This window comes from Lactuca sativa, chromosome 4 (genome assembly GCF_002870075.4).
Source record: "Lactuca sativa cultivar Salinas chromosome 4, Lsat_Salinas_v11, whole genome shotgun sequence".
Taxonomy (NCBI): Eukaryota; Viridiplantae; Streptophyta; class Magnoliopsida; order Asterales; family Asteraceae; genus Lactuca; species Lactuca sativa.
Window position 1 is genome coordinate 3,469,043 of NC_056626.2, and position 22,404 is coordinate 3,491,446.

At 31.2% G+C, this 22,404-nt stretch overlaps 1 protein-coding gene across 2 annotated transcripts; it reads left to right on the plus strand.

The window, feature by feature from the left end:
* The first annotated feature begins 161 nt into the window (after positions 1 to 161).
* On the plus strand, positions 162 to 14,934 carry LOC111889899 (agamous-like MADS-box protein AGL27). Of its 2 annotated transcripts, none has more exons than XM_023886053.2 (7): positions 162 to 505; positions 13,135 to 13,204; positions 13,320 to 13,381; positions 13,449 to 13,548; positions 13,717 to 13,758; positions 14,172 to 14,213; positions 14,614 to 14,934. In XM_023886053.2, the coding sequence occupies exons 1-7, from the start codon at positions 309 to 311 to the stop codon at positions 14,737 to 14,739; spliced, it is 639 nt and encodes a 212-aa protein (XP_023741821.1). In that variant the 5' UTR covers positions 162 to 308; the 3' UTR covers positions 14,740 to 14,934. The 2 variants fall into 2 exon arrangements, with proteins under 2 accessions (XP_023741821.1, XP_023741822.1); XM_023886054.2 differs by having other exon boundaries at positions 13,335 to 13,381.
* The last annotated feature ends 7,470 nt before the right edge of the window (positions 14,935 to 22,404 follow it).

Sequence of the window (22,404 nt, forward strand, 5' to 3'; positions counted from 1 at the left end):
CTAATAATACCGTTGAATAAACCATATGTGCCTTAAAAATGATCAAACAATTAATGTTATTTCTTTGCCGACATTAAACGACAAAATAGAATTATTAAAATTTATATTTGAATCAGAAGGCAGTGGCGGTCATCGTCAACAATTTACAGGTCATATGCTTCCTCAGTTATAAACACACGCGATCGATCCGTTAACACGTATGATATATTATAGACGATACTAAATACAGATAAGTGTCACTATTCAGAGAGAAATCGTCGGAAGTTGAAAAGTGAATTAGGTTAAAAAATTCGCTCGGGAGAGAGACAATGGGGCGGAGGAAGCTCGAAATAAAGCGGATCGAAGATAAGAGTAGCAGGCTAGTGACGTTTTCGAAGCGGAGAACGGGTTTAATTAAGAAAGCACAACACCTTTCCGTGCTCTGCGACGTCGATGTCGCTGTCATCGTATTCTCCGCCGCCGGCAAGCTGTATGAATTCTGCAGCAGCGGTACTAACAGTAACAGGTGCATGCCTTTCATCTTTTTGTGTATTACTCACCACAATATTCTCTTTAAAAACCCGTTCGTATATATGTGTAGTGTACTTGTTATCGTCTATACATGTTCTGTAGGAGCTTCACCTTTAGGCTTTAGTTATAAACTGCACGTTATCTTTAGTTTGCCATATATAGTGTATGAGATTTTGAGGGCATATATAGTGATTTTATGTCTAACGCTCATGCATAACACGCAACCAATATGGTCAAAGGGCTATGTTTTCTGTCTTACTTACTTTTAAAACTATAGGCATTTAAATTAGGGTGTCTATATTATTAATGTTTCTATATGTTAAAGTTAAAATGAGGTGTCTTTTTAGCCAATCCATTTTTGATGGTATGGTTTGTTTTTATTTTCGAAGTGGTTTGATCATGTGGTGCGTGAAAGTAATTAGCTGGTGGACGTCTACATGATGATTCGTGTCTTCTTCTTTTTAAGCAGTACTTGCTTTGTTTCCATTTCTGTCATGATATATATAGTGACTAACAACACATTTTTGAATGTTTATAATTGTATACTTACTATTTTGGTTCATTGTTATAATTTTTTTTTTTTGTCTATGAATTTGAAAGTAGAAAAACCGTGAAGATTGTTCTTACTTTGGGTTTAATTTCAGCAAAACCCTCATCATACTATTGGATATAACCTTATATCTCAAATCACAAAATCTTGAATAGTACAAGGAAAAACCTTGATTTTAGACCTTCCATGTAAGTTGGAAACTTTTTAGATCTTATCCAAAGATTTTTGAAAACCACAAGGACCAAAAATTATAGTTTTGTCTTGTAACAACTCATGTAATTGCCTTTAGATCCTATATGGACCATGCACCACTTAGACTTGCATGAGTCTCTCTCCAATATAATGTTTAGATCTTAAATAATAACGGATTATTTCATATATATATATATATATATATATATATATATATATATATATATATATATATATATATATATATAGGTTCAAATGTTTTCACTGTCTATTGTGTGTATGTATGATTGATTCTGAACCAATCATTTTAGTTATTTTAAGAAAGTAATTAATACATATTAAATGTTGAAGATATAATTAATATCCATTATATCTTCAACATGTAATATGTATTAATTACTTTCTTAAAATAACTAAAATGATTGGTCCAGAATCAATCATACATGCACACAATAGATAGTGAAAACAACATAACCTATATATATATATATATATATATATATATATATATATATATATATATATATATATATATATATATATATATATATATATATATATATATATATATATATATATATAGGAAATAATGAAATTAATATGGAGATGCAAAAAAAGGGAAAAAATCAAATCTGCTATCAATTAGCTTTTTAGTGTTTTGGGGGAGATATCCCAAAAAATGGCCAACGGTTGTGTTATTTTTTAACATCATTTTAATTCAAAAAAGAGTGACATATGTTCTATCAAGTTGGTATTACAGAATCTCTTTCTTGAACCAATATAAGCAAAGAAAATTATGTTTTTTGTATCATCATTTAAATTCAACAAAGAATATCACGTCCTGTTATATATATGGACCATGCACCACTTAGACTTGCATGGGTCTCTCTCCAATATGTTCAGATCTTAAATAATAACAGATTATTTCCTATATATATATATATATATATATATATATATATATATATATATATATATATATATATATATATATATATGAAATAATGAAATTAATATGGAGATGCAAAAGAAAGGGAAAAAAAATCAAATCTGCTATCAATTAGTTTTTTAGGGTTTAGGAGAGATATCCCAAAAAATGGCCAACGATTGTGTTTTTTTTAACATCATTTTAATTCAAAAAAGAATGACATATGTTCTATCAAGTTGGTATTACAATATCTCTTTCTTGAATCAATATAAGCAAAGAAAATTATGTTTTTTTTTATCATCATTTAAATTCAACAAAGAATATCAGGTCCTGTCATATATATATTATTACAATTGTCTCTTTCTCGAACCAATATAAGCAGTAGAAGTTATCACTAGTCTACCAAATAAGGTTTATAAGAAGTTAATTGATAACCAACAAATTAACGTTAAGTTTTTAAGGCCAACTCATTGCACCATGATCGAGGGACGAGGGGGCTTACAACTGTTGTTGTCTATTCATGTGTGATGGATTAATTATTATATTTGAGGTCCAAAAATATTGGCTAAAAAGACACCTCATATTGCAATATGGACACCCTAATTAAATTTTTAAATATTTTTATTAGCTGAAATTGCATTGTTTTTCGGAAAAGCTGATTATAAACAGTTAATTATTGGTTGACTTTTTAAAAAGTGGTCAATGGGTGTTCAATGGATGTCTTATTAGCAACACCCTATGAAGAGTTGTGTAAAATCGTTTAGATCCAAATCTACCATTCAAAAGTATGTGCTACACGAAAAGACTCTACCCTAATTTCAATAGCCCAAAAAGTTCATCATCACAGGTATATATCGTACCCTCATTTCCGGGTAGCCCAAAAGTCAGCACGATACATCTAAGTTTCAATCTACTATGTTATCTCAAGTCCCAACATTACATATTCAATTACTTAGCACATCTAGTACTTACATGAGTCTTACACTCACTAATATACCTTATTAATCAGTGCCACCATACATATGTAATTAATGTCCTACTTCATACACACCAATGTATTCTTATTTTATATTCTATTATCCTTATTTTTAGGGTTACTTTTTTCATTAATATTTCCAATAATGATTAAAAGACATTGAATATTATTATTACTATAATAATTAAGTAATGATTATTACTTTGCTTTTTTTTTTTTAATAATTATAATATAAATAAATAAATATTTGGTTTGGATAGTTCAACAATAAAAAATGATTTCTTTTTATTTCTTTTCTTTGCTTATTTTTTTATTTTCATTTTATATTTAAAAATTAGTATATATAGATTTTTTGAATCGTTCAGCAATAAATTTTTTGACTTCTTTCTATTTCTTTTGCAACGTTTCTTAACGACACATTTTTTTACTTATATTTTATTTTCATTTTATATTTAAAAGAGGACAATCCAAATAACTTACATATATACTTTGTTTAAAAATAATTTAGCATACCAATTAATGTAGATTTGCAGGTGTTCTATTTTTTCGAAAAAAAAATCCATTAGTTAAAGTAATTTCATTAAACAATGTGTGAACATATATTTGTTTTTAATAGGAATAATTTTAAACTTATTTTATATTACGATAAAAAAATAATGATGTTGTTTTTATAATATAATAATATAAAAAAAATTTAAAAATAAAATTCCAAAAAAAATCCTCATCAAATTTTTTATCGTTGTCGTAAACCCACAAACTTAATACATTTTTTTTTCTATTTCCGCAAACCCATTTTTTATAGCATAAAACTTTTGCCTAGCTTTATTTTTTGTTATACGTAAGTTTCAAATGTCTTTTTTTTCGAATTTTTATTTTTATAAACCTAATATCATTAATTATAAAAAAAAATAGATTACTATATAAAACAAGTATAAAGCCACAATTTTTTTTCTATGTCGTTAGATAAAAAATATTACTTCAAAAAAGTATGAATACGTATAGTTAAATATATTAAATATATAGTATAATACAATAATTAACAAAAGTTAGAGAGAGATATGTCACTAAAAATGGCCTAATAGGTGTGCACACAAGGAAAAAACTGCACAGATTCCAAAGATTCCAATAAATAGTAAAACCTTATAGCATCATATAAAACTACCTTCATTGGTGAGCCAAAACTATACCTCACCAATAAAAAATTTAAAATAAAATAAAAAATAGACAACCCCAAACGATTTGCTCATGCCCACGAACTCAACTCACCCTCTTTTTATCTTTTTAATTGTCTGGGTGTCAACTACTCAAGGCGATTTTATTAACTTTTATAAACTAAAAGTAAATTTGTAAAATAAATATATTTCGTCTTTATTAAAAAAATAAAATAAAATATACCAAAATACATAATTTATTTTTCTCTACAAAATGAGATTAATATTGATATAATTTTTATATATGATTTTTTAGATGAAATTTGGGTTGGATTAGATTCGTAATGCGTGATAAAATTTTGGTATGATTAGGTTGTATATTTTAATAAGAAAAATAATAAGTTTTTTATAATATAGTTGGGTTGGATTCGGTTATGAATGAGGATAGTCTAATAGACAGGTGTGCCCATTAGATTGGTGTGTTAAAAGAATATGTAATTAATATGAATATACTTTCTCTCATCACCAACTAATGAAATACTGAATTAATGAGCATTTCATTTCCTACTTCTACATAATTCTTCATTTAAACACTATCCTTATTAATTGATAGCCCAACTAATGAAATACTGAATTAATGAGCATTTCATTTCCTACTTCTACATAATTCTTCATTTAAACACTATCCTTATTAATTGATAGCCTTTTCATAAACATCATCATCATCATCCATCTATAGTCATCTTTATAACAATAATAACCTTATAATCTTAACTATTCAAGTAAGTTGTAAATCTAGGTAAAGCCATACCCTTCTCCTACCATCCATGTGCTCTCACTAATTCCGTAATAACATATGTTGAGTTGTATTCACATCTATTGTAAATAAGATAAATGTAGGAGATTATTGCTTCCTTGTTTTTTTGTTTCCTACTTAATTAAACTCTCTCTCTCTCTCTCTCTCTCTCTCTCTCTATATATATATATATATATATATATATATATATATATATATATATATATATATATATATATATATATATATACTAGTTTATAACCTGTGGAAATCACGGTTACAAAAATAATTGAACTTTTATTATAAAAACTCAAAATTATTAATCAATTATTTTAAATAAATTATTAATTAAGAGATTTTTTAGTTATATGAAATTATAATCATTGATTTAAATAAATATGTGAAATTATATCACTTTATAATTTGTATTAATTTTATTTTAATTTTTATTCTAATGTTATTAATTTAATGTACTTAGAGTGGTAAATTTAAATTTGAAATGAATAATCAATAGGTTGATAAATGACATTCATTAATTAGATGACATAATAGGGTGACACATGGCAAAAAGAAAATAACATATGCATTAATTAAAAAACCTAATAGAATGACACATGTCCAAATGAAAATAAAACTATTTTTTTATTAGAATAGGGATATATATATATATATATATATATATATATATATATATATATATATATATATATATATATATATATAACATATGCATTAATTAGATGACATAATAGGGTGACACATGGCAAAAAGAAAATAACATATGCATTAATTAAAAAACCTAATAGAATGATACATGTCCAAATGAAAATAAAACTATTTTTTTATTAGAATAGGGATATATATATATATATATATATATATATATATATATATATATATATATATATATATATATATATATATATATATATATATATATATAAAGTGAGAGAGAGAATGTGCGTGATAAAGTAAGAGAAAAAAATAAAGTTAAAATAAGGAAAAAAACCAAGGAATCAATCATTTTGTATATTTATCTTATTTTAGCTGATGCCAATACACTTATTATAAAAAACAATTTTTTTTGTTTTGTATTAATGCTTAGAGCGTTATATATCGAAAAATAAAAATATCAAAATTCATAATTTTTAGTTATCTGGAAATAGCCAGTCATTAATGTATAAAAAATAATTTTTTCCTTCAGAATTTTAGTTTAGATTTACATTTTAAATCGGAATTGTATCGTGTACAAAAACCATGCTATATCTATTGAGTTTTTTTTGTCTATATGGTTGTCATTCACATTTGAATGGATATGTATAAATGATAAATATCAATATAGATGATCGTTAATCTAGACATATTGTACTTAGAAGTGGATTTGGATAAACATTTATATTTATATGTAAATCTAGTTATTTTCACATTTTAACTTAAATAATACTAGTTGTTTTTACTATTTCAACAATTTGATTATATATATATATATATATATATATATATATATATATATATATATATAAATTAATTTTATAGAGATTTACAAGTTAATTTATTTAAATTCATATTTAAATAATTAAACATTGTTGAAAAAACAAATCATAATGTTAGTATCATCTGAATTAGTATGTGTAAAAACTAGCTACACTTTAGATTCATTATGTAAGTCTGACTTCACCTTATGTGTAAAACAGTAAAAGCTACATGAAGTTTAAATTCACATTCTAAATCTAAAGGGTTAATGACCTAGAAAGCTACCGAACGTTGGTCTTTGTCCACATTTAGGTAGGTAATTATGTTTTTTTTTTTCGTTCACATTTGACCATTGAACTTATTTGACCTGTTCAAAATAGGGTAATATGATTGGTAATTACGGTAATATTACCCTATTATAAACATGTCAAACAAGTTTATTGGTCAAATGTGTACGAAAAAAAACATGGTTACCTAAATATAGACAAAAACCAAAGTATCTTACTCGTTTTGATGATATTGGACAAGAACCGTCTCAGGGATTGTGCCATGGGATTAGGCTCCGACAGTCAATGAACAATTAGGTTAGGTTTGGTCTAACCCAGTTCAGTCCTAGCTAATCATGGGTTAGGATATGTTGCTAGGTCTTTAAAGTACATACAACCTAACCCGTTAAGAGTATACAACCTCATCCCTAACTAGGTGGACCTAAACTGGGTTGGCTCACGACTTGACTATCTCCTCATACATAAAGACCGGACAGATTAGTTGCACTTAACATAAAAAACTCAATATTACCAAAATGGGTAAGAAACTTTGGTTTTTGTCCATATTTAGGTAACCATGTTTTTTTCGTACACATTTGACTAGTAAATATGTTTGACCTGTTCATAATAGGGTAATGTTACCGCTAATTACCAGTCATATTACCTTATTTCGAACAAGTCAAACAAGTTTAGTGGTCAAATGTGTACGAAAAAAACATGATTACTTTAATGTGAACAAAGACCAAAGTTCGTTACCTTTCTAGTTCATTAATCCAAATCTAAACGACACACACAAATAATAATAAATGATTCATTGGGCCTTTGTTTTAGTAAAAAAACGCTTTAAAGATTTAAAAAAAAACAAATGGGTTATTTGCTATAACATAGTACATACACGTCTAACTAATAAATATACATCATCTTTATTGATAGTTGTTATTTTGCACCCAACAATTATAATTGAGTTTTTTGGTTCTTGTTATATATATAGCTAGGTTCAAGTATTCTAGTTAATTATTGTGCGGATATCATATGCTATGAGAATTACTAAGAGAATAAGTTGTTTAGCAATGCGAATATGTTAAACCTTACAAAAATATCGTCATCTTCATGCATTCTCGCTAATTATTATTTATTTTTGTTTTTCTCATACATTGTTTTTCACTTATTTTCATTCTGATAGAATACGACCCAATAAACATTCTGATAGAAATAAGAATAATAATAATAAGTGTATAATAACCTTATAGACGATTTAATTAGTGAAAATGTGTGTTACTGACAATAGTTATGTACGATTGAACGTATTTATATTATCAAACAACATATTTTCTTTATCATTCTCATAGCATACGATATCCGCACAACAATTAGTTAGAATAGAAAAACCTAAGCCTACATATATATATATATATATATATATATATATATATATATATATATATATATATATATATATATATATATATATATATATATATATATAAACACTAAGTTAGAAACTGGTATATTATATAGGTTTAACATGACAACATATGTGATACCGAATTATCTACATTTATAGAAATGTTCCATTTTAAAATAAATTTATATAAACGGTCCCTGATAAACTACATATAAAAAGTAGGATTTATATTAAAACAATGCATAAATGGTTTGAGATTAAAAAAGTAGCTTAAAAGGGTCATGTTAAGTAAATTTACAAAAGCAATCCGTGTTAATGAAATAATAATAAGAAAATTGTCTATATTAAGAAAATAAATTGTAAGACAGTTTTCCAAAATTGGTATATTTTTAAGCACTACGTACAATTTTATAATGTAATATATAGTAATAAGAAAAATGTCTGTAATAAGAAAATTGATTGCATGTGTTATTTCATATTAATTTAGCGTAGTCATATGAGTTTGTCCATTTCTAAAAATATTAATACATGAATAGTCCCTGTTTAAATATATTACATGAATCCCTCTTAACATATTACACAAATGGTCACTAGCAAAAATATATTACATGAATGGTCTTTGACAAAACTATTACATAAATGGTCATTGTTGAATATAAAAATAGTCCTGACAAAAGTATTACACAAATGGTCATTTTTTCAAAAAAATTGGAAAATTTTATCATTTAAGCATTTTAGTTATAAGATACAATGTTATAATGTGATAGTGTGTGTTGGTTTCTCTTATCATATTAATTGAGTGAAATAAGAAAACTAAAAACAAACACAGTAACACAACTATATACATAAACAAATATAATAAAATTCAGAATTAGTAAACCAAGTAATATTAACTAATTATAGCTTCATACAATATTAGGTAATATAACCACAGCTTAAATAGGTTCCAAACCAGCTGACAGTGTACTAAACTTAACCCCGAGTGTTGCCAATGTTCTATGTGTTTTAAACACAATGACTTATTAATAAAAAAAAGTCAAAACTATAATTTTTTCGTACAAAAAAATAAATTTTGGAAGGAAAAATATGTATTTATGTTTCTAAATTAAAATCCTAATTGTATATTTTTAAACATGTTTTTATATGTATAAATATGTTTGTAAATAGATAAATATGTTTTTAGATATATAAATACATTTGTAAAGGTATAAATATTTTTACATGTATTAATATATATTTTACGTTATTAAAAGTATAAATATATTTTTAAAAGTATAAAAAATGTAAAAACATAGAGAGAGAGAAACACAGTAAAAAACAATGGACTTGAAATCGTATAAATACAAACATTGAATAATCAAATTAGTTCATAAAATTTTACAAGTATTAATATACTATATTTTCTTGGATAATATATATTCAAAGTGAAGTGATAAAATTCAGGTGATTAGATCCCCGATTTCTTGGATAACATATATAAAAACTAGGGATAACAATGGGTACGGATATACCGGCTTTCGTGTTCCCCATCCCCATATCCGACTCCATCCCCATCGGGGATTAAAAATCTATTCTCATCCCCATCCCCAATGGGTAATCGGAGATTTTTCCCCGTTACAAAGTTTTGAACTTTTATGAAAAATAACTCATAATTATATATTAACCAACAAACAAAAACTAACATAAATAATATAAAACACTATAATCAATGAATGTCTTCAAACACGAACAATAACATTCAAAGTTACAAATAAAATCATTTTTTGCAAAAAAAAAAAAAAAACATAAAAATTCTTCCGAAAACTATACGTTTGATTGTTAAATTACCTTACTTTGTCTATTAAAAATTTACTTATGCATTATTAAAAATAAAAACATAAGCAATACTATATATATATATATATATATATATATATATATATATATATATATATATATATATATATATATATATATATATATATATATATATGGGTAAATTACACCAGTCGTCCCTCGTGGAGGTGCCAGAAAGCGTGTTTAGTCCCTATTTTAAATAATTAACTCGGACAGTCCCTCGTTTGTTTAAAACTTTCATGTTTAGTCCCTATTACCATGAAATGACTATTTTACCCTTAATAAGTTCTTTTTCATTTTATTTATTTATTTATTTATCAGTTTTAAATTAAAAAATAACAAAACAAATATCTCTGCCCTTCCCTTTTCATTTCCTGCAACAAGATTCTCCAGACCCACCACCACCTATCACCGCCACCTCTTCCGGCATCACCACCTATCATCGCCAGCTCTTCCCCTATTTAGCGCCTTATCTATAACCCTAATCTAACAAAAACGACCACCAATTTCACAGAAAACCACCATTATCGCCATTCACAGCCACCAATCTCCATAAAAACTACCATCGGTACCATCACCTACCTTACTTTATCTGCCGATCTTCACATGATCAAACTTGTAACTCAAAAGAAAGAAGAATGGTGAAGAGGAATCCCCGATTAAGAGATACAGGGGCGAAAGGTGGGGTGATAGAAAAACATACATCTGCGATCGATCCACCCATCACCTTCACGCCATATTCGATTGCAACTGTGAAGCTAGATGATCTCCATATCTCTGTCAATCTGCAATGATGCAGGAAAAGACCGAAACCCTAGCCGCCACCGGTGGCAATTGTGGAGCTCGACGCATATGTCAAAACCCTAGTCGCCGTTGATGGGATCTGTCAAAACCCTAGTTATGGAGAGTTGTGTTGATTTGGAGACGAAGACTGTGTCACTGTCATCAGTCGGTGATCATCAATTGGAGAATCGAAAACGATGGGGGATGAGTACTAGATCATCAGTGACTGGAAACAAATAGAAGGAACTTCGTCTACCGTTACCAGTTCAAACGTCGACGGTGATGAAACGATATTACATAGACGACGGGACGTTGGTCATCATGGAAGAGAAGGTCGAGATTCCGGAATGAAATATCCATCACTGTCCTTCGTGTGAAAATGGAGAAGAGATTGAAATTGTGGATGAGGATGAGTGTAGGAGAGAGAGAGAGAGAGAGAGAGAGAGATCAGTGGTTGTGGTATTTTTCCGGCGTATGAGAGAGATAGAGATTAGAGAGACTTGTTTTTATTTTATTTTTTATTAAAAAATAATAATAAATAATATTAGATTAATTAAAAATAAATATCGAAGGGCATAATGGTCATTTCAAATGTGGTGTGGACTACATATGCAACAAAAACACGTATCAGGGACGAAGCGTGCAAGTTGTAAACAAACGAGGGACGGTCCGAGTTAATTTTTTAAAATAGGGACTAAACACGCTTTCTGGCACCTGCACGAGGGACGTTTGGTGTAATTTACCCCTATATATATATATACCGGTTTCGGGTACCCGACAGGGAGAACCATCCCCATTCCCATCCCCGCTTTTTATATTCGGGTAATACTCATCCCCGTCCCCGTCCCCGGTCAACTTGGGTTAGGGTTTCGGGTGCCCATCGGGTACGGGTTTTTTTTGTCATCTCTAATAAAAACTTATCAATTCCAATTTTACATAGGTGATTTGTTAAGCCGAATTTTGATTCTTTTGTTTATCCAAAAAAACATCAAATCAAATTCTATAAAACAAAAAATAAAATAGGATTAGATATTATAATTATCTAATATTTTATTTCAAAATCATTGAAAACCAATCATATTAATTCTAAAATCATTAAAAATCTCGAACTTTTAGTTATAATCAATCATATTATATTATCATTATATAAATTCATATTTTTAATTTAAAATAATTCAAAATATTATCATTAAATTAAAATCTTTGAAAATCAATCAAACTAAATTCAAAATTCATTAAAAATCTTGGATTTTTAGTTATAAGCATTCAAATTACATTATCATGTAAATCCATATTCCTTAATTTAAAATAATTCAAATCAAAATCATTAAATTAACTTAAAAGAAAGTTGATTCCTTTTTATAATTAACTAGAAGGCAGAGAGTGGCAAGGCTGTAGGAAACAAAAAAAAAAAAAAGAACTACTCAAATGTCACAACATCGTGTCATCTATCCTTTTCACCTTATTTTACACTTCCCTTCATATCTTCTTGGTGAATATTTCTTTGAGCAAGTAGTTCATTTTTAATGAATGCTTTCATTCGTGGATCGCCACATTTACATAAACTTGAAACAATGGTGTCATCATGTATTTTAATGTCAATTGAATATACAAGTTTATGAAACAACTTTTAATTCTATTTAACTGGATAAAAGTTCTCTAGGAAACAAAGTTCAATGAGCAATGTTTAAAGTATATAAGTAATAACACAAAAGAATGTATATTGCACTTTAATATGAGAGCCTTCTCACACACAACATATATTATATCAACAATCACATATGTGATAAAAAAAAAAAAAGGAAAAAAAGCTTCTGCAAGATGTACATATATTTATTACCTGGCAAGAGGTAGTGATTAATTTGCTTCTTAATATACAAAACTTGGAACTTGTTCCTGTATAATTTCCTTCCAAGATTTAACTGAACTGAGTCGAAGACTAATCCGTAGATATCTCTCCTTTATATCTTTGTCCTGCAGATGAGAATGAACATTTTCAAGTATTGTATAGTAACACAAGAAATATAATATATATATATATATATATATATATATATATATATATATATATATATATATATATATATATATATATATATATATATTCCAAATGGTAACAACAATGATAATATATATTCATGAAATGAAAAGAAATAATTCCAAAAAAGCGATACAACTTACATTTTATCCCCATGATCATCAAGAAAACCATATAATATTCCCTTTAATGTTTGAGTATACTCGATAACTGATGAATGCATGTTCCAGTACTGTGGAGTATATTCTTGCTAGGTACGAAGCAGAAGGCAGGACCATGAAAGGAGATAACCAAGATTTAGTAAGCTTCAACTTTTTAATGAGCTACTTGACTTTCTTTGTGTTCACAAGATATACAGAGTTAGTTTAAATGATTAATTATTTATCTAATGATCACTTAATGAGATGCATGACAGGAACTTCCATTGCAGTGCACAAAATTCAGAACATGTAAAGAGCTTCTACAGACAGTGGACAGGTAAACATCAACCAAAATAATGGTAAGTAAGAACATAATGATTAATGATACCTAACTCTTAGCACAGGCTTGTTGAAGAGAATAATAGGGATGAGCTCTCTGTGATTGAGATGACACAACTAGAAGAAGAACTTGCTGCTGCTCTTATGCAAACAAGGTCAAGAAAGGTGATTTATTTACCTACATATATAGAAAGTTACTATTGTATTTGAGTTGTTGAATTACTTTCACATGGTACTCTACATGTTTTGCATTAGTCACTGATTAGTAGAATCTTATTATGATAAGAGGTCGCCTTTTAAATTCCATATTGATGGTGATTTTGGTTAATGCAGACACAGTTGATGATGGAGTACCTATCCACCCTCCAACAAGCGGTATGTAAATATATACTACTTTGATTTTTTTTTTTTTTTATACATAAACATATATAGAGGTCCATCACATAGGTTCATGTATAATTTACAACACCACACTAAGATGCAACAATTTGACATACACAACTAAAATCTATTTTTATTGTGATCTGTTGTTCTACATGAAGAAAATTTGAGTGTCTATTCATAAAGACCATTTTTGGGGAAGTTGCATTAACTAAATGGGTTATCACTGCTTACATTTTTTGTGCTACAAAGTAAGATCATAAACATATATACACCCCTTATAATTATCCTGTTTGTGTATGTTTAATTGTTAATTAGACCATACTTCCTAATTAATCATAAGAACTAAGAACCTGGATACACACAATATCAATCTAACCAAAATTTATCATTGTGATTGTGAGCAGGAAATGAATTTAATCAAAGAAAAGGAAGAAGTCATAGAAAAGGTAAATCTATTGCCCGATTTTCTTTGGAAATCGACTCAACTTTCATTTGAGGATTTTTTTTTTTTCTTTTAAGGTTTGAAGGTGAAATGATCTAAGTTGCTAGAATTTAAAAGAACTCAATGCTTTGGCCACCAAATTCCCTTGTTTTACCTTGTAAAATTAAAGGGGAGAAATTTGTCAATTATTTGGTTACCATTGATGAGTACTAATAAGTAAAATATCATTTTGATTCTTTTAACTAAAGAAAAATTAGCATAAATTAATAGTCGTTTTCAAGCTTCTTTTACAAGTATTCTATCATTGTAATTAAATATGATATGAATTGAAAGGTGAAAGTATAATGAAGTTGGAGAAATATAATTAAAGTAGCATAACATTAACACACTGACTTGACTTACAGATTGCATCAGCGGAGCATGTGTTTGGAGCAGGGGATGATGGGGGTGAAGGTCTGAACGATCTTTTAGTTAACCAGATGGATTTGCCCCAACATCAACATGTGACTCTCCCTCTTTTTGTTACCTAATCCGATCCTCTTCCACCAACAATCTCAATTTCAATTTCCTCATATAGGAAATATAAATCCAATAATAATAATAATAATAATAATAATAATAATCCAATCAAGATTCCAAAATGTTTGCTAATTGCTAATAAGACTTACAAACCCGGATTGTATTTGTATGAGTTTATATAATGTCCTCTGTGTTTGTTTGTGTGAGTTTATTATCTTGGGCAAAATGGGACAATAGTTTATACTTTGACTAAGGCCGAATTTTTTTTTTTTTTTTTTTTTTTTTAACGTTTGACACTTCATCACCCTTTTCCTATTGAGTAACCTAAAGTACTCTGCACACACCTGCATTTTCAATAACAAAGGATTAAAATATCCCATCTGCGGCAAAAAATATTTTCATTAACTTTGAGCTCTGAGATTTTTGAAGTTATAACAAAACAACAACATGAACACAATTCTTTAATTGTATACTTAGATTTGAAAATTTTATTTAAAATGAATAAGCAATTAAGCATATATGATATCCTTCACACGATTATAATAAGTAAAGTACGCATTAGTTCTTTTAAACCTATTATGCCATTGAATTGAAACATAGAAATTTTAAAGTATGCATTAGTTCTTTTAAAAGTAATGCAAAATGAAATATAGAATTTGGGTTACCGCCTTATCTATTTTAAAATTAAAAAAAAAGTTACACTACTTGCGGATACTTTTTTAAGCACATAATTTAGCTTGTTACAATCATCATAACTCCCATAATATTACATACAAATCACAATGTATCTTTTCATTCATAGGGTGAAATACAAACAAGTATATCGTTTCGTGATAAGGTCGGTTAATCGTACTTAACGCCAAGCTGTAATTCGTTTACTTAGCTCGGAATGCAGCGAATAGTTACACACCAACACACACACATACAAAAAAAGCCAATAGAAAAACACTTTATTTATAATTAGGCAGCAGTACTTATCGTTTAATTTCTTCTAAACATCTCGACTCTTTCGTTAGTGGCGTTACGTTCTTCGAGAATAAGCCGCTCTTTGAAAGATGAGATATAATTGGAAGCCCTTATATCAACCTTAGCATCGCCACCGCCGCCACTAGGTCCATGAACATAGTCGTCAGATCCACCGAATAAGTTTGTGAGCTTCGTTAATGATGGAACCTTTTTCATGGAGGAAGCTGGGTAACTTGTCTTGTTGATGATGGCACCACCACCACCATATGGAGCGGTGATTGGCAGCGGAGCTGGTGGCTTGCTGGTTTTGTAGAAGGTACTAACTAGCTTATTCTTCACGAACCCTGCAGCTCTTTGCTTAGAGTTTGTCTCCATTTAATTAATTGTTGTGTTTTTGTTGTGAATGTTGTAATATCAAGCTTAGGCAATGATTTATAGGAGTATAAGTTATGTTGACTGTGGACCTTTTAGCTTTGTTCCTTGGTCTCCCAATGCTTTTATTAGATGCTAATTGGATAATATATTTTTTTTATCGATCAAATATTACAATATTGAATGAAACGTAGATTCAAATAAACTAAGGACAACAAACCATTAAAAAGCTACATAAAGAAAGTTTATAACTAAAAACCTGTAGTTAGGTTTTGCATAGCACGTAGATGATCTGGCAGAAACGTTTAAAAACAAGTGGGAGAAAGACAAACACGACCACAAGAGGCCCAACTTAAAACAAACATAACTTTTGATCCATAAAGAATTTTGAGGCGTAAGATATATCGACGGAAATGTATCAATGGGACCAAAAGAGGCCTCACCTCAAATTCTAGTCTTTAGGCCCTTAAATCTCTGTTTTCCTTAATTTTTGAAATTGCAACATTAATTAAATTTAACATCATACTAGGATTGAGCGCTATGTAAGTTTGAATAATTCTCATTTTTATTTTATTTTGTTTTAATGACAAAATATTCGTTTTCTTTGATTTCTAAAATCTTCTTTCTTATTTAGAAGGTTAATAATTAGAATTAATTGTCAATTTCAGTTTTCCTTGGTCGTGCCCGCCAAATTTAGCATATAAAGGGTTCTTATAAGCCTTTATATGTATCTTGAACTTCAGTAATAAAATACTTTGAGTTTCTCTCTATTTTTTATTTTCGTTCTGCATCAGTTGGTTGGTATCAGAGCACGTTTGTATCCTGATAACGAATGGCGTTGAAGGTGGTCCACAACCAAATCCTAATGGTGGGGGTCGCATGGTTGAGGATCTTTGGCAAACAATTGATGCTCTCACATTCTAACTCACATAACTACCCGTCGTGATCGCAGGTGGTCGCAATAGTTATGAAAATAACGAGGTTGACAATAATGACGACAATCAAAGACAATACCAAGACAATAAATGAATTATGGGTTCATTGGGTGTCTAGTTTTTCTTTGAAAGAAATAACAAGAAAAAGGATCTATATAAATGACGATCCAGAAAAGAAAAAGAAAAAAAGAAAACGATTTCCAGAAATGTATGCATGTGTTCCTTTCTTGACTTAAGAAAAAACTTTTCATTTTTGTTTACTTCGTTCAAAAAAAGAATGGTTTATGGGTTCATCTTGTGTTTTGGTTCTAAAGAAAGAAATGGTGAGATAAGAGAAAATAGAATATGAAAGTTCTTGAATTTTTGTTCTTGATCTCGGTTGTGAAGGAGATAAACAAAAGATAAAGAGAGGAGGACAATGGGGAGGGATGGTGTTGGCCATTTCTTTTAAAATATATATATAATAAAAAAAATAATAGATAAATTATAAAATACGAAAAAGAAATAGAAAAAGACAATATAGTCATTTCATGTCTCACAAGGGATAAAACATGTAAATTTAAACTAATGAAACATGAAACATGCAACTTTTTACGATATAAGGGATGGTCTGGGTTAATTTTTGAAAATAGAAAGTGAACGTGCCTTTTATCACCAATACGATTGACGATTTGTATAATTTACTCTTAAAAATGAAAAATTATATATCCTCCTAGAATTTTTTTCTAGTGAACGTGCCATTTTGAATGCTAACATGTGTCATATATAATAAAATTAAAATTTTTTTGAATCTATTTTAATATGGATAAAAGGATAATTAGAAAGATAATGTAAGATGATATTTAATTTCTTTAAAAGAAATATCAAATCAATCCCATGGATTAATTATCTACACACAATATACATGAACAAGAATATTGTTGTCCCGACTTTTTTGTGAAAGGGAATGGGTCAATTATGACCCCATTTAAAAAGAAAAACATTACTAGAAATTTATTTTCCATTTTGATTACAAAATTCTTGGAATTATTTTTTATTTTGCATCGCAAACGTGATTTTACTTCTCGTGACGATTCTCTTCTATTATTAAGAACTTGCCCGTTAGGTCTAAACTTATTAGTCATTAGGCTATTTGTTTTTCACCGGTTAATTTTAGAGACTTAACATCATCTTTTACTTTTCAGTAATATAAATTATTATATTTCGAGTTAGTCAAATACCTAAGATCGTATCCTCTAGAAAAATCTCTTATTTAACAAACTTAACAAAAAAATAAAATGTAACTTAACTTTTATCTTAAAATATATCTCTTAGTGATCTGTGTCACTAATTACATTTGAGTGTAATGAGATTAACTTATTGATAAATATGATTTTGACAAATATTAAACAAGTAAAGGTACACATGTTTAAGTTTGTCTTAATTTAAAGTAGTACAATGTTATATAGAGGCGAAGCCCAGTGGCATAGCTAAATTTTTTTTTTAGGATAATTTACAAAGTATGAACGATATATCAGCTCTAAAGTTTTGAATTTGGGTAGACCAAATAATTACAAAGTATGAGCGAGATATGGGATCTGAAGTTTTGAATGGGATGAATTAATTCATTTTATTTAACAGAAATATATATATATATATATATATATATATATATATATATATATATATATATATAAACTTGAATTTTTGTGGGGTGGGCCAAGGCCCACCTTTGCCTCTATTTGGCTACGCCATTGGCGAAACCCCTGAACCATGGAGGTCCAGGGCAGTGCCCCTAGTAGCAGGGTCCAAGGGGCAAAGCCCTAGTTGGGGTCGAACTAATTTATTTAAGTTAATATTGCTTTATAGAAAATGCTTAGAAATCTGAATTTGAGATTTTAGACCCAATTTTTTTACCCTTATTTTGAACCCAGTTTAGTGGCAGCTTTTATGATAATTTTGTGATGGTTATGAAAATGTTTTGTGATAGTTCCGTTGGTTTTTAGACAAGGTGTAGCACCTGATTCCTGGTATGTATTCGTGATTATTAAATCTCTTTATTTTGCATAATTAGCCTTGGACTCGGCGAGTTGAGGGACTGACTCGCCGAGTAGAAGCGGGACTAGACGCGGGATCTACTCGGTCTACTCGGCGAGTAGGTCCGATGGACTCGGCGAGTAGACCCTGTTTGGACTTAAACCCTAACCCGGGTGTTTGCACCCTATTTAATCGATCTAACCCAGCCTCCACTTCCCTTAGCACTCCCAGAGACCTGTAGAACGAAACCCTAGCCTCCTTTGTGTCCTTGTGGGTGATTGTTAACATTTTGAAGGTGATTTGGGGCTTGGGAGAAGAAGGAGAAGATTGAAGAGTGCAAGAAGGGAAGGAGATCCTGAATCTACTCTGTGAAAGGCCTCTATTCAGGTAGAAAAAACCCTAACTTGATCTTTAGCTCGTTAGTCCCCTTTTGTCCCTAAGAAAAGAGGTTTTAAGCCCTAAGAACCTAAATCTCTATGTGTTTATGGCTAATGTTCTACAAGAACTTCGGATGTGGACCTTTTGGACTTCATAGTAGCATAAAGTCTCTGTGGTTGAGGTAGTGGAAGTCCCCAATGAGCATAGGACCTCTTGTATAGCTTGGAAGTGCATGTTTGAGCTCATAGGGCCATGCATGCACGTAAAGTTTGCAACTTTACGTGGTAAATGAGCCCTAGGACCATGGATCTGTGGTCTGGAAGTGTTGCATGTCCTAGATCTGGCCTACTCAGGAAGTGGGTCGAATGACTCGGCGAGTCCCAAGGTGGAACTCAGCGAGTACTATGAAGATGGTCGTCGACTCAGCGAGTTGGATGAACAAACTCGGTGAGTCCTATGAAGATTGCCTAGAACTCGCCGAGTAGTTCTTCAAACTCGACGAGTAATATGAACATCCACAGAACACGAGGGGTTTAAGCGTCGAAGGCTCAACCCTTCGTACCTGTGCACGGAATTAACCGTATAACGTAGTCCCGAAACCCCCAAACCCTCGAATGGGGTGTTTTGGTGTGGATTGGAAGCAAGCAGAGGACCTGCTCAAGGAACTCGGCGAGTTGCTCGCAGGACTCGGCGAGTTGGTACTCGAGTCGGCCGCAAAGTCCCGGATAGCGAGTCTGGGGTGACTCAGTGAGTGAAAGAGGGACCTGGTGAGTGGGACCGGATCAGTGAGAGATGGACTCAGCGAGTTGCTCTCTGGACTCGACGAGTCCAGTTAACTGGAAATTGACTTTGACCTGGTCTTTGACTTGGTGAGGGGTAAAAGGGTCATTTTACCCTAAGAACATCTAGCGTGTTTGACTGATCGTTTTGTGGGAATTACAGTCGAGGGACGTTAGCAGCAGCAGCAGTAGACATCCAATTCCCACACAGACCAGCAGCCTATTCGAGGTGAGTTACCTTCCAGTAGCGGTGGGTCTAAGGCCACAATGCCGACCCACCAGTAGGAGACGTATGATAGATGATTGTCTTTGTGATATCATCTAGGTTTGCTACTACCTGATACGTTATATGCTAGCATGATATGTTGTATGTGATAGTAGTCGAGTTCGGTTGTTAGGACCGAAGGGTAGTCAGACACCCCAGATACGTCTGACAGTATGTGATGATATGTTTGCATGCTGGCTTGTTATGTTATATGCGATAGAGGTAGTATGAGGGGACCAGTCCCTGTGTTCGGTTGTTAGGACCGAAGGGTAGTTCAGGCACCCCAGATATGTCTGATAGTATGTTTATGCTATGATATATGTGATAGTAGCAGTATGGGGTGGAATAGTCCCCTAGGGTCGGTTGTTAGGACCGACGGGTAGTCAGCACCCCAGAATGGCTTGACATGGGTAGTCAGCACCATAGAATGGCTTGACACGGGTAGGACGACACCCCAGAACGGCCGTACCGGGTAGCCAGGCACCCCAGAATAGCCTGGCAGTATGTATGTTATGAGTTTGTATGGTATGTGGTACGATGGGGGAACTTACTAAGCTTTGTGCTTACAGTTTATAGTTTTGGTTTCAGGTACCTCTTCGTCGAAGGGGAAGGAGCCGGCGCGGTAACGGCACATCATGCACACACACGGATTTCCACACTTACGAGATTCTCTGGGATTTATACTCTAATATTATGATGATTGTATGATTTGATTTTTTGACATGGGTTACGTTTTGTTATGGTTTGATCAAACAATGTTTTTAACAATTAATGTTTTTCTAAAGTAATGTTTTTAAACCGAAATTTTTGGACGTGAAATTTGGGTCGTTACAAGTTGGTATCAGAGCCCTGGTTTGAGGGATTTGGACACACCCTCGGGAGTGTTTGAACTCAAATCGAGGGATTAAAAGATTTTCTAAAGGAAAAATGTTTTCTAAAATTGAGAAAAGAGTTTTGAGAAAGAACGAAGTGTGTGATGTGCGCGACCGGCCGAGCTCAAGTAAGTATTCCCCAAAGTATCCATACAAGTTTATGTTATGTTTATCAGCTTTAGTAGAACAGCATGCTAGAATAGGACTAAGGATCTAGGAGTGATGCCTTATGTGCCTGCTTTATGTGTTCCAGTTGTATGAGAACTTGCATGCTAGTTATTGAGTAAACAGTAAGTAGGATAGCTTGCTTAGGTTATTCCTGGTAGTATGAGCTTAGCACTTTATGCTAGCTCAGTTCCTGAAAGTAGATAGAGTTAATTGAGATTGTTACCCTTATCTGAATGCTGCTTGCTTCGTGCTATGTGGGACTCTGAATAATGGGAGTTAGCCATTAGGCGAATGCGTCACGTCACATGTGATCAAGGTTGAATAATCTTAGAGTGCCGGATTTGATCCTACTGCGCAGCTCTTGTTTGAGTCCAACCGTTGTAGGGACGAGTCGGGTACTCGAAGGATTATCTGAGCCTCGTCACATGTGATGGTATTCGGGTAATGGCTAATTGGCATTACAAGGAGGCCTGCAGCAATTGAGGACTGGTTAGAGTGGAATCAGAGATTTCCCTAGGGCAAGCCTAGGATGAGTATAGCAGTGATCAGCAGTAGTGAAAGGGACCTGGTGGAGTCGAGGCATTCCTTGAAGAAGGTACGGATAGATGTGGAAGGTAGTATGGGCCCGTACTACTGAAAGCAGAGGATCCGTACCCGAACCAAGGAAGGCCAAGATAAGACCAGGGGACTTGTAAGTAGTTGTGATCCCTCAGGGAGTATCAGTATCACTAATGATTGTTGTGATGTATTGCAGAATGGTGGTACTTCGATCGAGGCCGGTAGATGGCGGTTCAGGAGAGGGGTCAGGTTCGGGATCAGGTTCCGAGCCGGTTGATGAGGGACTACGCGAGTTCATCGCGTCAGAGATTACCAGAGGCATCCTTGAGTCGACCCCCATTCTCTTTGGGTCGATCAAGGAAGGGAT